Here is a 19,807-nt window from a genome sequence, read left to right on the forward strand (position 1 = left end):
GCATGAACTTAAATAAGTTTTAGTTTGTAATTAATGATTATATAGGTCCTATGGATCTTGCAATGTATTTAATCATGATCATACATCAGAATTCCTATGTATCTAATCATCAATCATAGAATGTCAGCTCTATTTCTACTTAGCTAGATATAGATTGTAGGTTTTTGAAGCAGTCATTTTTTCAATTCTTGCCTAATTTTTAAATTGTCATATACATAACGTTTTTTTTTGGGTCAGTTTTTGTCATTTGCTTTTCTTACGGACATCGGTTTCCATGTTCAACATTGACATTTGGGATGGTTTTGTCGAAAAATGAAGTGCAGATTGAAATCCTTTGCGTGGTTTACAGTCCCTCGTGCGCTGCATTGACTTCAGCGCGACGGTATTACATGCGACGTTTGTTGACCCCCCGCCTATCGCCAATCGGGACTTCGTCGGGCCCGGGAGGTGTGTCGGCTGTGTGCGGTCAGACACAAAAGAATATCTTATTGTATGGATTTTTTTTTGGGGGGGGGGGGGGGGGATGAGCTGTTTGATGTTAAGACCGCCACCAAGTAGGTCAAAAGTACAGTGCGACCGAACAATGTGACATCACTTGAAATATAAATATTTCACGTCCTACAGGCAAACCTTCACGTTCAAAAATATTTATGAATACAAATTCCCAAAACAGTTTTAAACCTTTTTTAATTGGTAGTAAAAGTGACATCAAGCTAATTGGTCTGACCTTGGGTTTTTCTCTCTCTCTCTCTCTTTTTTTTTTTTTTTATAAATATGTTTGTTCATGACTAGTTCTGGAATGATCAAAATATGAGTAGGAAGACCATTCGCATGAAATAATTTCATCAAACTTTAGACCACTTCAGACAACGTCGTGTAATCGATGCATGAATTCGGAATGACTTGCAGCAGATAGTTTGCCTTTCAAATACGAAATCAAAAGCTATCAGCATCTATTTAGTCTTCGGCCACCAATTTGGAGAGGCTCGACCATCGTAAAAGTGTCAAGTGACCAATTTCACCGCTCGGGGTAGACGCCACACCTTTCTTTGTTGGGGGAAAAAATAAATCCCCACTTCCCTAGATACCGGTCCAAGAAAAGATGGAAGGCGGCTGAGATTTGGGCGAGGCAAAGAGGGAGGGATGAGAGGACGAGGGAGGACGTGTGGCGACATGAAAGGGGGCAGACACAACAGAGAACAAAGAAAGACAAAGCAAAACACACACACACACACCACTGTAGTGCTCCATCCTAAGGTCGTATGGAGCGCCCCCTTCAGCTTACATTGCGATCAGCACTACATATCACCTGTGTTCACAATACGAGGAGGGGTCCTTGTTTTTTTTTTTTCTTTTCCAATCCATAATGTGTGTCAGGCCAGTGTGGAAATGCTCAGCAGCTCATGAGAATAAACGCGACGGGAAATGTATGGATGGAAATGCGGTGCGTTTAGGAATCCTTTGTTTTACGTGCAAGTAAAATTCCCTTAAAAAAATGAATCGGAAATTTTAGTAACATGGAGTTTTTAATGAAATGTAAAAGCCGACATGATGAAATCCCCATGTGGACAAGATGCCGATTCAGTATTTCAATTATTTTGTCACACCTCTGTTTTTCTTCTTCCTCCTCCTCCTCCTCCTCCTCTTCTTCTCCTCTGGCGCAACGCCTCCGGCGGCCGTCGCGCTGTCGTCGCACTCCGAGGCTTCGGACTCGTCGAGAGCGGCTTCGGGGGTCTCCTCGGACGCGGGCGGGCCGAGCACCGTCAACTCTGGACGCCTGTGACGGGCAATCGCATTGATCAGCGGTGGATGCTTTGGGATTTGTGCAGCTAGCTAACAGTTGTCCAAATGAAAGGCAAACTCTTCTTGCTTCAAGCTGTTTATTTGTCCAAATAAACATTTGTTCATTCAAAGGACTTTCAACACAAATCACCGCCGCTATCATTAGCCTAACACAAGGCCACTAGCTTAATGCTAATTTAGAGCAAAAAAACAAACCAAAAAACAAACGAGAGATACCTGCAATGTGTGACGCATGGAGTTAATGATGTTGATGTGGCACGAGTAAATGCACAACTGAGCCTTCCGCGGTCACGCCGAGACTGCCGTTAGACCCAAGATGTGTGAAGCGAGGCAAATGTGTTGGGAAAATGATGTGCGGTTCCACTGTAAAGCAACACCCACGGGCGAGTGTGGGAAACAATGCTGGAGTTTAGCTTCAGCTTAGTTTGCCGACGGTCTACTTCCGGACATCCGCAATCATTTCTACTTGCCACCGTCAGGCGAAGGCACGCACGTCACAGGGGGCAGCACAGTTATGTATCATATGTTTTTTCTCAAGCGCAGCATCATCTACCTTATCCGGACCGTCAGTTGCGGCTTCGGATTCTCGGCTTCGCCGCATCGCTCCAGCACGGCCACGAAGAATCCGTGCGTGCGCGTCCCGCTGACGCTCGCCCGCAGACACTGAACGAGGGGCGGCGCGCCTCGCTCGGGCCACGGAGCCAGCAGAGGAACCAGCCTGCGGGGACGCCGGACACCAAAAATGTCAGGATTTGATTTAGAGAGCCGAGGGCGGGGGGCTTCTAGTCCTGCTATAACAGGAGCTTACAACGGTGGAAATGTACCACTTGAACTTACTTCCTCGACACTAATTATTACTTTCCTATTAGCCGGGGCGTCGACACCATCTTGTGGCGTCTTATAGCGTTAAAGAAAGGGCGCAAGAAACTTTTTCAGCAAACGGCTGCGCAGAGGTGAATAGCGAAATGCGGCGACTTGCGGGGGTTCACTGGAGACCAGCGGCGTCCAAACTTTTTCCTCCGAGGGCCGCGTACGGACAATTTTTATTGACGCTAAAACCAATCCATGAAGCAATGATATATCCTTTATATCAGTTTTGTAATAAACTGCTGCGTCGTAGCTTTCTGTCGAAGGTGATGAGGCGAATAGTTCAGGATTGTTGGGCGGATCCCTCACGAAGAGATCGGCCCCGACGCCGATCGCATCTCCGCATTCAGAACCCGAACAAGAGTAACCTCGACAGGAAGTCGAGCCTTTCCACCGTTAGGATCATCAGTGTGATATGTTCGGCAAATTAGACCTTCACACTGAGCAGAAATTGTCGAAATTTGCGTCTGACACAGATCGTTATTCAATGAGGCTTTATAAACACAGATTGAATTTCAGTTGTAAAAAGCTTCATTTTGTCTCTCGATAAAACCTCAACAGAAAAACCATTTCCGAAAGCGCGTACCTGAAGCCGGGGTTTTGCCGGAGACAGGCCGTTACGACCTCCTCGTTCTCCTGGCTGCGGACGGAGCAGGTGGAGTAGCTGAGACGCTTCAGGCGGGGGAAGCGAAGGCCGTGGTTCAGGCAACGCAGCTGGAAGGAGGCCAGCGAAGCCAGACGAGCGGCGTCCTTCTGAGGCTCGGCCGACGGGCCCCGGGCCCCGAGACACACCATGCCTGAAAAAACACACACGCGCTGAAGATCAAAGTTTACACACCCCTGTGCAAATGCCAGGTGTGTTTGTGATACAAAAAAAGAACAAATATCATCACTCATTTCTTTTTCCACCATTGGTTTGACTTCTAACCTGTACAACTCCACGGAAAAAAGACTTTTTTAGAGGAAGTCAACAACAGATGTGCTTGCGCAAGTGCACGCACCCTCTTGTAATTGCCGATGTGGCTGTGTTCAGAATGAAGCAGTCAAATGGGAGTCAGCACACGTCTGCTTCGATTTCAAGTGCCTCTGGTTCACTCCGAATGAAGTTTCGCTGTTCTAGAAAGCTTTTCCTGACAAGTATCATCACATTTTAAAGCATAAGGCAAGGTCTGCAGTAGACCTTACGCCGATCTGATCGGTGTTATCCACCGATAATTAGCATTTTAGGCTAATCGGCTTTCGTGTCACAAGTCGCCGATCCGCCACTATTGATCACCCCCGGCCGGGGAACACACCCGCCGAGGAATACTGAAGAAGCCTTTTCAATTAAAAGTGAAACGTCTACAACAAACAAGAACAGTCCAGTTGCCGTGATGGGAGTTTTTCCGAAAATGGTTGATAGGCTACGCAGGGGGGGAAAAGAAAACACAAATCGGTCCATTTGTGAATAGCGAATGGCCACTATGGAGGCCATTCGCTGTAGGCAGTGCAAGTGGATGCTCTTCCGTTACATGACAGAAGGTACAATTCATCTTTGTATATTCAGAATCCGAATCCTCTTTATTTGCCAAGTATGTCCAAAAAACACACACAAGGAATTTGTCTCCCGTAGTCGGACGGTCAATGGACAGAAAGACAGACATTGACCAAAAAAAAAAACAGTCACTGAGCAGGAAAGGGTTGCTAGTTGTCTGGTAATGCCGGTACATTTTTTTTTTTTTGACAATTGTGCAAAAAGATGCAGAGTCCTCTAGCACGTAGAGCAGTTCCAATGACGAATATCGCAATAGTCCGCGAGCGCAATGAGCGTTGTGCAAAGGGCGCCGAGACTTCAAGGAGCGGATGCGGTTTCAAGTGACGAGTAGCGCGATCATCTGGGACAATGTCGATTGTGCAAATGTTGCAGATGCTCCTCAATCAGTGTGCAAATGGGGCAGATGCTACTCCGGCATATGCAAATAGCGCAGCGTGGCGAGACGACTGCCGCGAGCGAGTGCACGAGTAATATATAATTGAGACGAGATCAACATTATTTCAGTATAATGTGCAGATTTTTGGTGACGTTTTTGTTCGGTTGTATTCCGTGGGATTTTTCTCATGTAAAAATAATAAAGGCTGGGAAAGCGCGTTTTACCTGATCCGCTGCACGAGGGATCGAGCAGGACGTATTCCACGTCCGCGTACGTGGCGGCATCAGGGTCCACCTTCAGGAAGTCCTGATTGGCCAGCTGATGGCAGGTGACGCCCGCTCGCAGCAGGAGGGTGGACGTGGTGGCCAGACGCTTGGCATCCAAATCGAAGGCGAACAGCTTGCCTTTGTTCTTCATGACGGCGGCCAGGTGGCTGCTTTTATTCCCGGGGGCGGCGCAGGCGTCGACGACGTGGCTCCCGGGCGGGGGGGCCAGCAGAAAGGCGGGGAGGCAGCTGGCTTTATCCTGGAGAATAATGTGCCCCGCCTTGTACAGGAAGTGGTCGTGGAAGTCCGTTTTAGGGGGGAAGACCAGCACCTCCGACAAGTGGGGGTCCTTCACAAACTGTCTCGCCTTTAGAGTCAAGTCATCCAACTGGGAGGCCTCGCCCAAGTAGGTGAAGCCATCCCTCTTGAGGTAGTCCACGGCGTCCTCCACAGTGGTCTTCAGGGTGTTGACGCGCACGTACCTGGGCAGCTGGTCTCCGGCGGGTCGCCGGACGCTGCCGGGGAGCAGGTCCTCGTTCCTGCTGACCTTCCGCTTGACTTTCATGCGGGCCAGCTCGGACTGCAGCCTGGAGCGATGCTTCATCAGCAGCGCCTTCCAGGAGCCGCCGCACTTGAGCCCTCGGCCCACGAGCAGGTCGTAGACTAGCACCTGTTTCGGGAAAAAACTTACTCATTCTGAGCTGAGGACAAAATAACGAAGAGGCCAGATCGCTTTTAATTCAACCAAGTGCCACCGCTCACTATCGAAGGCTCAGGAAGACACTGAAAAAGGTTTTAGTACAGCGAATTTGAAACTTAAAAACTCCATACACACCTTGGCCAGGTGCATCTTCAGCTTGGTGTGCTTCAGCAGCTTGGTGGACACGATGATCTCCTCCAAGATGGGCGAAAACTTCTGGGCCTCGCAGACCAGAGCGAAGAGCTGCTTGATGTTGGCGAATTTACTTTCGTACACCAGCGTTTTGAGCGCACCCTGTTGCTTCTCCACCTTCTCCAGGATCTCGGCGGCTTTCGTGTACAGCGCCATGCCGAAAAGCAACGAGCTTCCACCAGCTAGCGCTTGAACAGCATTCAATCGTGTCCGTTTTTTTTTTTTTTTCCTTTTCTTTCTTACGACTAACTTATAACGTTACTGGTCTTAATAATAAAAAAAAATAGTCCACAGACCTAAACAGGACGAGAGCCACGACTTCCACATGTTCAGCCCACGCGTGGAAGAAATCGCATCCGTAACCTCGGAAGTGAACCCACCCAATGACGCCATCAACACGCGCATACAGGTTTTGCTCAACAGTTCTGTGCTGAATCCGAAATCGTTCGTTTGTTCACTCGTTCACTCACTCACTCGCTCACTCACTCACTCGCTCACTCACTCACTCACTCACTCTCCATGTAATGTTGCACTATATAGCACTATTTGGACATACTTGGCAAATAAAGATGATTCTGACCTATAGAGTGAGTTCATTCATAACAGCTTTCGGACAATACACGGCGCTCTGTTAGTGACGTCACGTCCGTCGCACAAAAAAAAAACAAATTGCTGCACATGATTAAAACGAGAGGATTTCGTAAACAAATACGTGTCATGTTTTTTTTTTCTTTGTTGAAAAGTTACATTGATACGAAAAATTCCCTCTCCGTCTGCGACGCATCGAGTGCCGCCATTCTTTTCTGAAGACGCAATGCATTATGGTCTATCACGACTCAGTGAATGACTATCGGGTTGTTCACTATTGTTTGCTTTGTGGGAAAGTTTTCGTGCACTGAATTTGATCACTAAGCATTCGGACGCCACTACAAAATGGCGTAACCACTACATAGTGGTTAGTGGGTTATTTTGGACACAGCAGACAAAGTTATATCGAAAAGAAAGAGTCTGAAAATGTTGACCTATGTGCTGAAATAAAAGCTTTTTGAAAAGGCAGCTAGCTAGCTAGATTGTATTTCTACAATCTTTTACACATGTATTACAAAACAAATCAGTTAATTATCACACACACCCAACTTAGTGAAATGCTTCTCATTTGTCTAAGGTTTTATTGCCGGAAGTGGCTTAAAATTAGGCAGAGGCAGCCACCTCCAAATATTCTATGCAGGAAAAACCAAAACGGAATGAATGGTTGAAGTTAAGAATCATTACAAACTACTTGAATTGACAATCTGTTTTTATTATGTTTCAGTGAACATCATGAATCCAAACTATTTACATAACGACCCATCCATTTTCTCGTGAGCTCGGGCTTACCCCCCGCCGACCGTGGGCCACGAGTTCCACCACTGGACCGGTTGCCGGCCAATCGCAGGGCACATGCAGACAAACGGCACATTCATATCTATGGACAACTTAAGAGTCTTCAATAAACCCCACATGCATATTTTTGGAATGTAAGCAGGCAGAGTACCAAGTACGCAAGAACTCCAAAGAGAAAGGCCAGAGCTGAATGACTGAAGTGTTCCCAACGTCTTTGTCGACTTGACTTGCTGCCCGTCAGTAATTGTGGTCCAGCTTCACTGTGAAAAACGGTCGAGTGGTTGTCTGAACTGGTGATTGCACACTTGTTAATTGACTTGAAGGTGATAAAGGTGATATTGCATATCAGTCGCTATCAGCATACACATTTTCCCAAATCAACAGATCACTTGGTCAGCCTGTGTTTAGTGACGCCACCGGACTTTTTGACAGTCTTTGTCTTTAAAGAGTTCTTATAAAGAAGGAGTCTCTCTGTGGTGTGAGGCGGGATGCGGTTCCGTTTAGCTCGTATGATACAGGCTGCTATCGGACAGAGCCTATCGAAGCCCCCCGAGGTGGCGGGCACTGCCAGCAGCTTCTTGGCGATGCCCTGCAGTTTTGGGAAGCGACTGGCAGATTTCCAGTAGAGCAAACCGGAGCCGTTTCCCCACAGCGGCTCTGACAGGTACACGTCCAGTTCTGACGTCATGGTCTTTGAGAGAAGCTGGGGGACGTTGTCATCTGCCTTGCGCTTGACGCCAACGCAACCGACGACGTCGCAGTTGTCGTCTGAGCTGCGCCCGGAGACCTCCGTCGGGTTAGCGGTCGGTGTTTCCTCTCCGCCATCCAGCGGCTGACTCCTCTCCTGTTTTTTCTGGTGGTCCTCCTCCATCGCTGCTGGATTAGCTGAGCCTGCTTGGCTCCGCAGTGCTGCTTGCACAGCGGTGCGAGCCGCACACTTTGTGGGAGGTGTTAGGAAACCTGTCTGGTCTTCAAGGTGCCCATCGGAGAACATCTGATGAAGTAAGAATTCAAATTGAGTGTCAACTCATAAATAGGGCTCCGTTTCCACCGAGCACAACAGTTTGATTCAGTGTAGTACTTTATGCAACCACGTGTATTCTTTCATGGTTCCACTGTCAGAGGTTCCTGTTAGGGCCGTTGACGCATTCATTTGTGAATAATCTTTTAAGTACAACAGGCAGAGTGGAGCAGGACAGCACACAGTCTGTCAATAACACACAACCGTTCGAGCATCGGGGACTCGAAACGATCATCCAGATCGCTATTAGTGAGTACTATCACAAGAATTCACAGACTAGCCAAGGATTCTCCCTTTTGAGTGCGTGCTGCAGGCGAGGGAGGGCATACCTTTGTGCTCAAGGACCACATTTGATTTGTTTCAAAGGGACAAAAAGGCCAAGTCATTCCTAGATTAGGTGAAAATAAATTGTTCACGTATGCATGTCAAATAATTGGTTTAATTAGAATTAACTAATAATTGAATACAATGTTAAATGTAGATGTAACATTGTTTAAAATTTCAAAAAGGATTTAAAATAGCTCAATTAAAGAATTATTTAATTAAATTAGTGAATACCAACTTAAGAAATCATTTTAATTCACCAATTTTAGGAAAATAACATGTTAATTTATGCAACAAATATCACAGGATTCCTGATAATGAAGACGCTCGGTGGGTTGGATTAAAGAATGGTGTGGGCTTAAGTGGCCCGCGGGCTTTACTTTGCCCACCCGAGGTAAACGCCATCCTCACAATTGCAGAAAAAGCAGCAGGTCCCAACCTTTTTTTTGCGCCATGGGCGGGTTTCACATGAATAAATATTTTGGACGGACCAGCATAGACACAAATAAAAAGAAATGATTACAATTCACCAGTTGTTGGAATCAGTTGAGCATTGGGCTTGTTTCTCTTGGAGGAAGCAGTCCCATCTGGGAGGCCTTTTTCTTTGCTTTCAAAAGCCTCCTCCTTCCATGTGCCGAAGCAGTTTTCATGGCGTATTTATCTGCCCCGTTTGCGAGCCTATTAGGCGGGTTTGGTGCTCCTCACACTTCGGTTTTTTAATTCCTTTTTTTGCTAGCTTGTGAGCATTTTCTTTTTCATTTTTAATCATAACACGTGACCGAGACGAGCGTTTTAAAAGAGGCGCAGGTGGATGCGCCTGATTTAAAAAATGGAACGCCCTTTCGACTCAATGGACTAAATGGCCCACGGTCCGGTACCCCTGCTATAAAGTACAAACCTTCAGTTTGTTCCTGGGGTCAAGCACGGCAGCCACAATCAGGTCCTTTTGGTGAATCAGGGACTGGAAGTGTGTACGGAGGCCCGTGCGTAGGGCTTTTTTGAAGTGAGTGTAACTGGTGCTACAGCCCTCCAACGTCTTATCGAGGCCAACGAGAGACGTTATAACGTACGAGATGGCCACTGCGTTTCCTAACAAGACCTACAGGTGACAGCGAGCAAAGAAGAGATACTCACACATTCCCTTCTACCAAATGGTTAACTGTTCGAGACAACGAGGCGGGCCTCTTTCAACGACGTACCTGCAAGGCTTCCTGGAACGCTTCCAGGAGAGCCAGGATGTCGAGCACTTGCTCCCTCTTGACCATGATCAGAGGCGGGGCGCTGGCCGTGTCGCTGGCCTCGCTGCGAGCCTGCGCCAGGACGGTGAGGACGCCGTTCCAAGCGGACTCCTGCACCATTCGCCGTAACGACACCATCATGGAGTTCCAGCGACAGTGGCTGGAGGGCGGACACAGAGACACGCCGCACTCCTTCGACAAAACCTTCACAAAGACACAGTAGGCGACACGATCAGGTTTGGAGCCCTGAAACACGGGGAACTTAGGCAAATGACAATTAACGTCAAGTATGAGACATATAGAATCAGAATCAGAATCATCTTTATTTGCCAAGTATGTCCAAAACACACAAGGAATTGGTCTCCGGTAGTTGGAGCCGCTCGAGTACGACAGACAGTCAATTTACAGAACACTGTAGCGTGTGATTTTTAAGATGGCCTTTATTTGTCCCATAATGACAAATTTTTGCAACTTTGCATTTTTTCTGGGGTTATGATGCCAACTCAGTTGGGTACTGTGGACTAAGACACAAAAATATTATATGAAGTATGAAAGCGGAAGGTCTGTCCTTGCTTCTCAGCATAATATGGGTAAAGCAAGTAAGGCCATTCGTTATGCATTTACTTTGTGATATGTGTTATACAGCTTTTTTTCGACATTTATGCCGTGGCCCAATGGTTAAGATCAGCCACCGTGGGGGACCTAGGTTCAAGACCCCGACCGGACCATCCGCCAACATCCCCCCGACTCACGGCTGCGGTGTCCTTGAGCGAGACGCCGATCCCCCGAAATGCTCCCCGGGCGCTTCGGCTGCCCCCTGCTCCGGTGTGCTCCACTAACATGTGTATGTGTTCGCTGTGATGGGTCAAATGCAGGGAACACATTTCGTGTGCATGCATGCATGTTCATGACAATAGAAAGGTGATTCTGTACAATTCTGATTCAAAACGGACATATTTCCAGGTCCAATTGCAAAACACCCGCCTACTTGGCGGGCATGTTACGATGGTTCTATCTATTGTCTACCACACCTAGAGCTCTGGCAGAGAGAGCGTAATGGCTCTGAGGAATACAAAACAGTCTTTGGAGTCTGGAATATACCATTTTTGGTACCGTAACAGTTTTCCTTTTTTTTTGGTCAAGCTGTTCGCCTTCGGCAATGGATTTTGAACTGGGAAGCGCGCTAATTCCCAGAGCTGCCAACCGATCAAAATTCACTTTCAGAACAATTTTCAAAATTTGTTTGAATTTCCATATTTTCAAAATGTTGTCAAGAACATCGTGCGACAGTCAATCATAACTGTTCGTAAATTATGGCTTCAATATTTGTCATTTTAATGTTTTTATGACATCAACCTTGTAATGGTGGACGCAGTTGCAGCCTGAGTCAAAGTACCAGTGTATGAGATTTCAACGTTCCATCATCAATTAATTCGCCTGGACTATGGACAACAGTTTGGGTTTGTATTTTGTGCCATGTACTTCTTCTACACATACAAGTATATGTAAGAAGAAGAAATGTAATGAAGTCTTCCCTGGCATATTTAGATTTCCTATAACCAGAGTTGCTGTTGAAATGATGCAAATTTCCCCATTGTGGGGCTAATAAAGGTTCTTCGATTACAAATATTTATTCATATAATAAGATACTTTTAACATGCAAAAGTTCTGAAGTGATGTACGTCAACAATGTCACCATGACCAAGCAAACCGGCGTGGTAAATTTGGATAAAAAACATTTTCAAGCATTTCAATTGTTGTTTTTTTTGGTTTTTTGTTTTACAGTAACTTTGTACTGTACTGGGCCCTTTAGCCCATGAAAAAAAAAAAAAAAAAAATTAACTTTGTCCTGTACAGTAATATGGGTGTCTATGGCCTGCTTAGAACTTGAGTTGAAATAATATTTATAAAAATACAAATATATACATACATTGAAACTTAAACATACCGTCCTGCTAGTAAGCCTCAAGTGAAGTGCAATTCCACCATGACAAGACATACAGACGTAAGGCATAGAGTAGTAGCTGTAAGGGAATTGTTCGTAAAAAGACACGGCAATATGATTTCAGAGCATTTGCAGGCAGTTTCCATACCTCACTCCAATACGTACTGCCCCTGAAGAAAGCCACGACGTTGTGCACATGTGAGAGGAGGTTTTCAACCACCCTGGAGTTCTTCAGTGCCTCGCTGATCACTAGCTGTAGTGTTTTTGCAACGCAAGTGATTCTGGTCCCGATCTCGAGCTCTGAAAACGGGGACTCGGATTCAGACATCTGGTCTGACAGAAAGGCCACTATCTCATCTCCGTCCGGCTCCCCCCTGTTCGACGGGCACATGATCTTGTAGTCGCAGAACAGACTGTTCGCAAGCAGGACTTGTTTGGCGTGGTTGACGAGGACATAGCCGATGCTCCGCGGGAAGATGCCGTAGCCGAGCAGCACGCCCTCCAACTCCTGCGCCACGGCGCCGCTCAGGTCTTTGTGGCTCACGTGACGGAAGGCCACGGTGGGCCTGCGAATCTGCCACGAATCGCTGATAAAGTGCAGCTGCACAATGACGACGGCCTCCTCCGCTGGACTGGACTGCGCACCCGCCCAGAGGTCAAAGGTGACATGAATTTCACCCTCTCCATCTTTGGATTTGCACAGGCAGAGCTTCAAGTCCCTGATGAGCTGAGGTTTGATGTTTCTCTCCACGTCGTCATAAAGCTGCAAGCTGACGGCACGCTGGGACAGCTTGTGGTATTCGGGACCGATGGCGCCCACGAAGGAGCGGAAACCTGCTCCTTCGACAAAACTGCGTGCGAGAAGCAGGAAAATGCATCGAGGCGCATGTTCAAACAGGCGATCGGACCTTGAAAACGACAACTGGTTTCGTGTTTAATGGCGGAGGCCCGTGGTCTGAGCAACCCAGGCAGCAAAACTCAGCGCTGAGCTAAACTTCTTCACATTCAAATACACCAGACAACTGAAGAAATAGACAAAATATTAAAATGCAGGGTATGATATAAAATACAATATACACCTCTTCACAACTTCGGCTTTGCAGTTTTTGGAAGCATATTATTCCCTTCCCACTAATTCGTGTTGCGCGATACTGACCCAAACATCAATCCGCCATTGTGTAGCGACTAAATCAATAGTGTCCAAGCTTTTATGCGCCAAGGACCAGCTCAATAATAACAAGGCATCTCCCGCTGAGCACCATCCCAAATTTACCTGAGTGGCAGCATGTCCTCAGCAATCATCCTCAACGCAGCATCGAGGAACTTTTTCTGATCCACCGCCTCTGCTGCTGGGGCAGTGACAACACTAGAGCTGGGGTGACTAGGCAAGGGGGCATTGTTTGGGGTCAAGGTCCCTTTTGATGTCATGGTGTGTGCGGGTGCGGTGGCATTCTCCTGGACGATTTTGCACTGCTCTTTCTTAACTGTGACCTACAAGAGGGCAAAGAGGAGAAGTCATGCATGGCGGAAAAAGAAGGATTCCCTGAAGTCATGCATTTCAAACCACCTTTTCGGAATCAAATACACTAAAGTCAAAAAGAAGCTTACCACTTCAGGTGTTACTGCTGAGGTGTCTAATAAAATGTCACACTTGAAGTTCACCTGCAAAAAAAAAATGATATAATGCGAGTCCTAACATAGGAAATGGTCACGTTTGGTTGCGAAAGCATCCTGACTAACAACAAGATGCACACACTAGCCTGTCAAAAAAGATGCAGCTTTTTTTTTTTAGATGTGTTCGTACCCTTCCTTCCACAAACTGCTGAATGTCAACGGATATGTTGTCTGCATCGTTTTTGAGCTGACCCAATTCAGCTTCAAATCTGAGCGTGGAGTTCCAGTGACTCCTCACCGCGTGCTCTGTCCTGCAGATGGGAACCACACACACAAACACCACACGCATCTTCGTAGGATCCAGGAAATTCCAGAGCAGATCTGAAAAATGTTAACTTCACCAGCAATTTTGCCTGGCACAAAATATGGGATGAGAATCCTAGAGCAAATGTGCACGTGATAACCGATATTAGAAGAAAGATATCTATGACAAAAACAAAAAAACTGATTTCATAAGCTGCACAAAAGAATACTGACGTCACCAACAATGTATTAGCGATGTTAAGTATTTTTATCTTTCGCTGTCGAGCTCCCAAATGCAGGGGAAATTGTGTCGGAAAGTTTCGTGCTCCCCGACGGTGGAGCGCGGAGCACGGACGCCCAGAGACGCTCCTCTATAATGAGGAAAGCACTTTAACATCCATAAAATCCAAAACATCACAGCGATTGTTCTGCTATTTTCAGAGGTCAAAGGGGGCATTAGTAGAGATGGCAACATCAATTTTGCTGACGATTGAAAGCAGTTTTGTTTCGCAATGTTAAGTTTGTTAGCTTCAACAACTCCACATTTAGTTTAACTTCAAAACGCACTTCTATTTTGCCATTGCCTCGTTTGCGAACACTTCAACAAGTGACTTCCAAGCCACATGGGCATTTTAGGCGTAGCACTGCCCCCGAGCGGTGTGCCATGTAAAGGTTATTAGTTTATCCATTCATCTTCCGTTCGGCTTATCCTCACCAGGGTCGCGAGCCTATCCCAGCCATCTTCGGGCGACAGGCGGGGTACACCAATCGCAGGGCACATTCAGTTTTTTCAAATTTAATGAGCAGAGAGCGAGGGCAAGGCTCAGCGTCAAAATCTAAATTATTGGTGCGATCGTCGTAGATACAAGTGGGTACGGAAAGTTTTCAGACCCCCTTAAACTTTTCACTCTTTGTTAGAGTGCAGCTATTTGTTAAAATCGTTTTAGTTCATTTTTTTCCCTCATTAATGTAAACACAGCACAGAAAAAAATGTGATTGTTGAAATTTTTGCAGATTTATTAAAAAAGAAAAATTGAAATATCACACAGCCATAAGTGGAGAGGATCTGCAAGGAGGAATGGCAGATTTCACCCCAAATCCAGGTGAGAAAAGCTTGTTGCTTCATTCCCAAAAAGACTCGTGGCTGTATTAGCTCAAAAGGGGCTTCGACTAAATACTCAGCAAGGGGTCTGAAGAATACTTATGGCTGTGTGATATTTCAGTTTTTCTTTTTTAATAAATCTGCAAAAATGTCAACAATTCCCTTTTTTTCTGTCAACATGGAGTGCTGTGTGTACATGAATGTGGAAAAAAATGAACTGAAATGATTTTAGCAAATGGCTGCAATATAAAAAAAAAAAAAAAAAAAAAAAAAAGAGTGAAAAATGTAAGGGGGTCTCTGAATCCTTTCCGTACCCGCTGTATGTCCACATTCATTCTGGTGACGACTGAATGCAGTTTTGTGACATCAAGATTCGTTCAGCATTTTCTCGACAGTGAGTGCATCTCCAAAGGGTCTCAGGTGAAATCGATTTCACCGCGACTCCTTGGCTACGTGGCCGGTCTCCAGGAGAGGTCTGCGCAACCAGCCGAGACTTCGGTCGCCAACTCGTGAGATAGGCCCGTAAGGCATCCTACCTTCCAGGAAGCAGCTTGGCAATCTCAGACCAGCGGTTCCCAAAGACGCCTTGAGCTTTGTAAATGATGAGATCCTCCTCGTGGGTCCAGTTGGACTTCTTCAACAGGGGCTCCAAGTGGGTGAGCCAACGATCACGACACTGATTCTCCTCCCGCCCCCGCAGGTGCTTGCAAATCAAACTCCAGCGATTTTTGCCAAACCTACTGACCAACTCTATGATCTGCTCAAGGAAAGAAAGAAACAAAAAAAGCACCAGTATTGTGTGAAATCCAATGAAACCGACATTCCACCAGAATCCTTAAGAGTTTCTAGTGTGTTAGGTTCAAATTCTTCACCTTTTGGTCTTCCTCTTTGGACCAGCAGTCTGTGACCACATTATCTTGCAAATGTTTCCAGCGGTGCATACACTGTAATTCTGTCTTTCCCTGTGAAGTAACAGGACAAATGTGTGTGTTTTGTCTCTTTGATTCGAAGACGTGTCCCTATATTCTTTGAAAACTCTGGGGAGAGAAAATCATTGAAACGTTCTGAACTCCAGTTTCAATGCCAGTGTCATGTTGATCTTACTAATGCTGACGTGCAATAGTGGAAGTCTGTGTGGATGCGGGTAAACCTCCCATAGCGGAAGTCACGTTGTAACCTTACTCAGACAGCAAACGAGCCGAGACGGAACCCATGGCAGCTCTGCTGTTTTTTATTTTGCATTTTTTTGGAAGCGATTATTGAATTCTTATTCCCACCCCTACTAACGAGATGGAGGAGCTGTCGCATAAAATTGCTCACATCTATAAGAACTGTAGCACGGTGTTATTCATTCGAACAAATTCTTACCGGTAACAAAGTGGCGACAGTATTCCAGTTGCGTTCTCCAAAATTTTGGACGAGGATTTTCAGGTTTTCATCCTGCACAGAAGAGAAAATGAACATGAGGTGCAATGGTTTGTTCTTAAGGGCCAATCCCAATTCTTCCTCTTTGTCTTACCCCTTTCCCTTAGGCCGCTGCTTGTGCCAAATGAATGGTATTATTATAAATTGTACATGAGCAAAGTTCTGTTGAAACGCCTTCTGACGGGGGATTCCGCCAGTCGTTCCCAGCAGACCCTCACAATACGTTTGGGCCTGCCACGTCGGACCGGCGTCTTCCCTCACCATCGGAGCCGACTCACCACCGGGTGGTGATCAGTTGACAGCTCCGCCCCTCTCTTCACCCGAGTGTCCCAAGACACGCGGCCGCAAGTCCGATGACACGACCGCAAAGCCGATCGTCGAACTGCGACCTAGGGTGTCCTGGTGCCAAGTGCACGTGTGGACACCCTTATGCTTGAACATGGTGTTTGTTATGGACAAGCCGTGATGAGCACAGAAGTCCAATAACAGAACACCGCTCGGGTTCTGATCGGGGGGGGGGGGGCGTTACTCCCAAGCACGCCCATCCAGGTCTCACTGTCATTGCCCACGTGAGCATTGAAGTCCCCCAGCAGAACGATGGAGTCCCCAGCCGGAGCGCTCTCCAACACCCCCTCCAAGGACTCCAAAAAGGGTGGGGACTCTGAACTGCTGTTTGGTGCATAGGCACAAACAACAGTCAGAACCCGACGAAAGGCTACCCTTTCGTCCACCGGGGTGAACCCCAACGTACAGGCGCGGAGCTGCGGGGGCAATGAGTATACCCACACCTGCTCGGCGCCTCTCACCGTGGGCAACTCCAGAGTGGAAGAGAGTCCAACCCCTCTCAAGAGGACAGGTACCAGAGCCCAAGCTGCGTGTGGAGGCGAGCCCGACTGTATCTAGTCGGAACTTCTCGACCTCACACACCAGCTCGGGCTCTTTCCCTGCTAGAGACGTGACATTCCACGTATCCTAGAGCCAGCTTCTGTAGCCGGGGGTCGGATCGCCAAGGTCCAAGCCACCGCCCGGCTCACACTGCACCCGACCCCTATGACGCCTCACACAGGTGGTGAGCCCATGGGGAGGGGGACCCACGTTACCCTTTCGGGCTGGCCCGGCCGGGCCCCATGGGTGCAGGCCCGGCCACCAGCCGCTCACCTTCGGGCCCCACTTCCAGGCCTGGCTCCAGAGGGGGGCCCCGGTGACCCGCGTCCGGGCAAGGGAAAACTGAGTCCATAGTTTGTCGTCATCATAAGGGGTCTTTGAGCTGTGCTTTGTCTGGTCCCTCACCTAGGATCTGTTTGTCATGGGTGACCCTGCCAGGGGCATAAAGCCCCAGACAACTTAGCTCCTAGACAATATGAAAGTATTTTCCTGAGACCCATGTATAATACCTTCTATCGACTTTTGACTAATTTTTCAGGGGGGAAATGGGTATTATACAAGAGAAATTACGGCGAGTCATTAAATAAATACATTTCTGTTTCCACTAACCTCTTCCAGAGTCCATCTTACTTTGGTGTTATCCTTATCCACAGAGCCCGAGTCTGCGTCAATGCCGAGAACAACAACGGCCTGTTCTGCCATACTGCAAACACACATCGACAATGAGATGACATATTGGGAATAAAATGCACATTTCAGCATGAACAATGCAAACAAATACCACATGCCAACTGCTTAGAAGGAGCGGGAGAAAGATGGTTTTTAGATTATCTTCATTCCATCTTTAAAATAGAACTACCTAGGGCAGGGTGATATGGCCTTAATGTAAAATCTCCCTTCTTTATTTTTTTTAAGTTCCAATTTTTAAATGTTTCCGCTTCCCTTTTTCTGCTCTTTTTTTTCCCCCCTTTTATTTATTTCTCCTGATATTAACTTATGAAATGTTTTTTCCAGCAATGTTTTCCCCAATCATCAACTCGCACAACAACTTCCACAAATAAAATAGGAACAGACATTGAAATGATCAACAATTTATCAGTAAAACGAGCTGTCAAATTCATGGCTCGGCTTGTCTCTGATATTTGTTCAGGTGAGGTAACCTGCCTCTGCAAAAAACATTTGCAGAAACACATTGTGTTTTTGTAAATTGTTCTCTGTTTGCAGCCATGTTGTTAGTGAAAGCAGTGCATGTCAGCGTGGAGGCTCTTTTGACTACGGAAGCTGAATTTTTTTATTATTTTTTATATCGATTAATCACCCAGCCCGAGAACAAACAGGAACCTGTTCAATTCCACCGAACATCCACTTTATGCAACATGTACAACAACTAATAAGATCGAAAAAGTAGAGCACGTGCATTGCATGTCTGCTCTATCTGTCACGTATTTGAGACAGAAGGTACAATAGACGTTCATATCACATAATTAGTCATGCCAGCTATGTGTTCAATGAAACAGAGTCAATACTTTTGTGAGTACATTGAAACGAGATCAATATTTCAGTAGTCCTACTTTTTGAGACATTTTTGTTTAGTTGTGCGCTGTGAGATTTATTTAATGTATGATATGTGACTTGGCTCAAGGTTCGTAAACTGGCCCCGAGTTCCAATTTTGGACAATTAGATCACATGTTGTAGCTCTATGACCAGGCAAGCACCATTGTTAAGTTGTTCGCACATTACCAGAAAGAATAGTACGAATTGTCCTACTATCCACCGATTAGGATACAAACTAAATAATGATTACTCTGTGATCAGAAAGAAAGAAGATCAAAACATTTGAATGCAGTTTAATAAACAATCGTCCACGGTGAGCTAACGTTAGCTTTACTGTCCATGAGCTGAGATAGCAGCAAATAGCAGACGCATAGCAAACAAAGTACCTCAAATCAAACGAGGCGCATTAAACTAATGTAGACCATTCATATCTTGTGTGTGTGTGTGGGGTGCTCACGTTATTTGTCCAAATCTGTTCATAAAAATAAAAAATAAAACTCCACCTTGGTGCTAATTAGCGAGCTAGCATCGTCCCACGAGCACAGTGGGACTCTGCGGCTAAATGCTAATTGTTAAGTTCACGCGAAAGTATAGCGCCGCCTGTGGCCGGAACCGCAAATGTAACACGCGCGTAGCCGCCATCGAGACACACGAGAAAGCTTCGGATGGTTTCTATTCGTGTTTAAGCGAAATCGCAACACAACCTGCTCGGAGCTACGTCAATAAGCAAAGAATACACGTTGAATTAACATCTCACCATTTCGAAACGTCACGTGGAGGCCGAACAGAACTCCTCGAAGTCTCTCGAACTTGTACAAAGTCGAGTTCTGGATCTATTGCAGCGAAGAGTTCGCTTTTCCGGTCGCCATTTTTCTTCTCTTGCGGTTGACAACAGTTGCTATGTGAAACGCAGTCGTGTGCGATACTGCAAAAGTCGATATCGATCCGATACCAAGCAAAATCATCACTACTGCCAAGTATCGTTGATATTGATACCGATACTTTTTGAAAATCATTCAGGTTGATGCATCATGATCAAATTGCTAAAACTGAATGAATTTTTGCTTCTTTTTATTATTTTTACTATGGAATATTAATTGGTTAAAAACCATGAGAAGATAAAGGCAATGTTTATAAGTAAAGACAACATACTTCTTATCGTAATCAAAGTTTTGGTTCACTTGCAATAGTGTAAATATATATCATGTGTGTATATATAAACCTTCATGACAGGGCCTGCTTAATTTTGTGTTCAGATGAAATTCAAACTCCAA

The 19,807-nt window shown here is 46.2% G+C and overlaps 2 protein-coding genes across 6 annotated transcripts; both read right to left on the reverse strand.

Annotated features, from left to right (window-relative positions):
* Positions 1-1,507: 1,507 nt before the first annotated feature.
* Positions 1,508-6,272, reverse strand: nsun5 (NOP2/Sun RNA methyltransferase 5). 2 transcript variants are annotated; one of them, XM_061766320.1, is made up of 5 exons: positions 5,682-6,266; positions 4,805-5,516; positions 3,257-3,467; positions 2,357-2,521; positions 1,508-1,777 (listed from the first exon to the last, which is right to left on the reverse strand). In XM_061766320.1, exons 1-5 carry the CDS (start codon positions 5,892-5,894, stop codon positions 1,594-1,596), a joined length of 1,485 nt encoding a protein of 494 aa, XP_061622304.1. In that variant the 5' UTR covers positions 5,895-6,266; the 3' UTR covers positions 1,508-1,593. The 2 variants fall into 2 exon arrangements, with proteins under 2 accessions (XP_061622304.1, XP_061622305.1); XM_061766321.1 differs by lacking the exon at positions 2,357-2,521 and having other exon boundaries at positions 5,682-6,272.
* Positions 6,273-7,017: 745 nt separating this feature from the next.
* mybl2a (v-myb avian myeloblastosis viral oncogene homolog-like 2a) lies at positions 7,018-19,173 on the reverse strand. 4 transcript variants are annotated; one of them, XM_061766322.1, is made up of 12 exons: positions 18,991-19,173; positions 17,588-17,681; positions 16,037-16,108; positions 15,541-15,630; positions 15,205-15,425; positions 13,454-13,574; positions 13,258-13,311; positions 12,923-13,140; positions 11,798-12,500; positions 9,666-9,908; positions 9,365-9,565; positions 7,018-8,115 (listed from the first exon to the last, which is right to left on the reverse strand). In XM_061766322.1, the coding sequence occupies exons 1-12, from the start codon at positions 19,011-19,013 to the stop codon at positions 7,507-7,509; spliced, it is 2,649 nt and encodes an 882-aa protein (XP_061622306.1). In that variant the 5' UTR covers positions 19,014-19,173; the 3' UTR covers positions 7,018-7,506. The 4 variants fall into 4 exon arrangements, with proteins under 4 accessions (XP_061622306.1, XP_061622307.1, XP_061622315.1 ...); XM_061766323.1 differs by having other exon boundaries at positions 19,037-19,065; XM_061766331.1 differs by lacking the exons at positions 17,588-17,681; positions 18,991-19,173 and having other exon boundaries at positions 15,541-15,705; positions 16,037-16,099.
* Positions 19,174-19,807: the final 634 nt, after the last annotated feature.

The sequence above is a fragment of the Phyllopteryx taeniolatus genome, chromosome 1, assembly GCF_024500385.1.
Source record: "Phyllopteryx taeniolatus isolate TA_2022b chromosome 1, UOR_Ptae_1.2, whole genome shotgun sequence".
Lineage (NCBI taxonomy): Eukaryota > Metazoa > Chordata > Actinopteri > Syngnathiformes > Syngnathidae > Phyllopteryx > Phyllopteryx taeniolatus.

Bases quoted from the DNA above. Each gene is read 5' to 3' on its own strand.
- nsun5 (XM_061766320.1), bottom strand. From the start codon at position 5,894: ATGGCGCTGTACACGAAAGCCGCCGAGATCCTGGAGAAGGTGGAGAAG. The intron at 5,517-5,681 runs GTGTGTATGGAG...TTCCCGAAACAG, and splicing joins TGAAGATGCACCTGGCCAAG to GTGCTAGTCTACGACCTGCT. The intron at 3,468-4,804 runs GTAAAACGCGCT...GTGTTTTTTCAG, and splicing joins TCCCTCGTGCAGCGGATCAG to GCATGGTGTGTCTCGGGGCC.
- mybl2a (XM_061766322.1), bottom strand. From the start codon at position 19,013: ATGAACAGATTTGGACAAATAAC. The intron at 15,426-15,540 runs GTGAAGAATTTG...TTCCTTGAGCAG, and splicing joins CCAAAGAGGAAGACCAAAAG to ATCATAGAGTTGGTCAGTAG. The intron at 13,312-13,453 runs GTACGAACACAT...TTTTTTTTGCAG, and splicing joins AGCAGTTTGTGGAAGGAAGG to GTGAACTTCAAGTGTGACAT.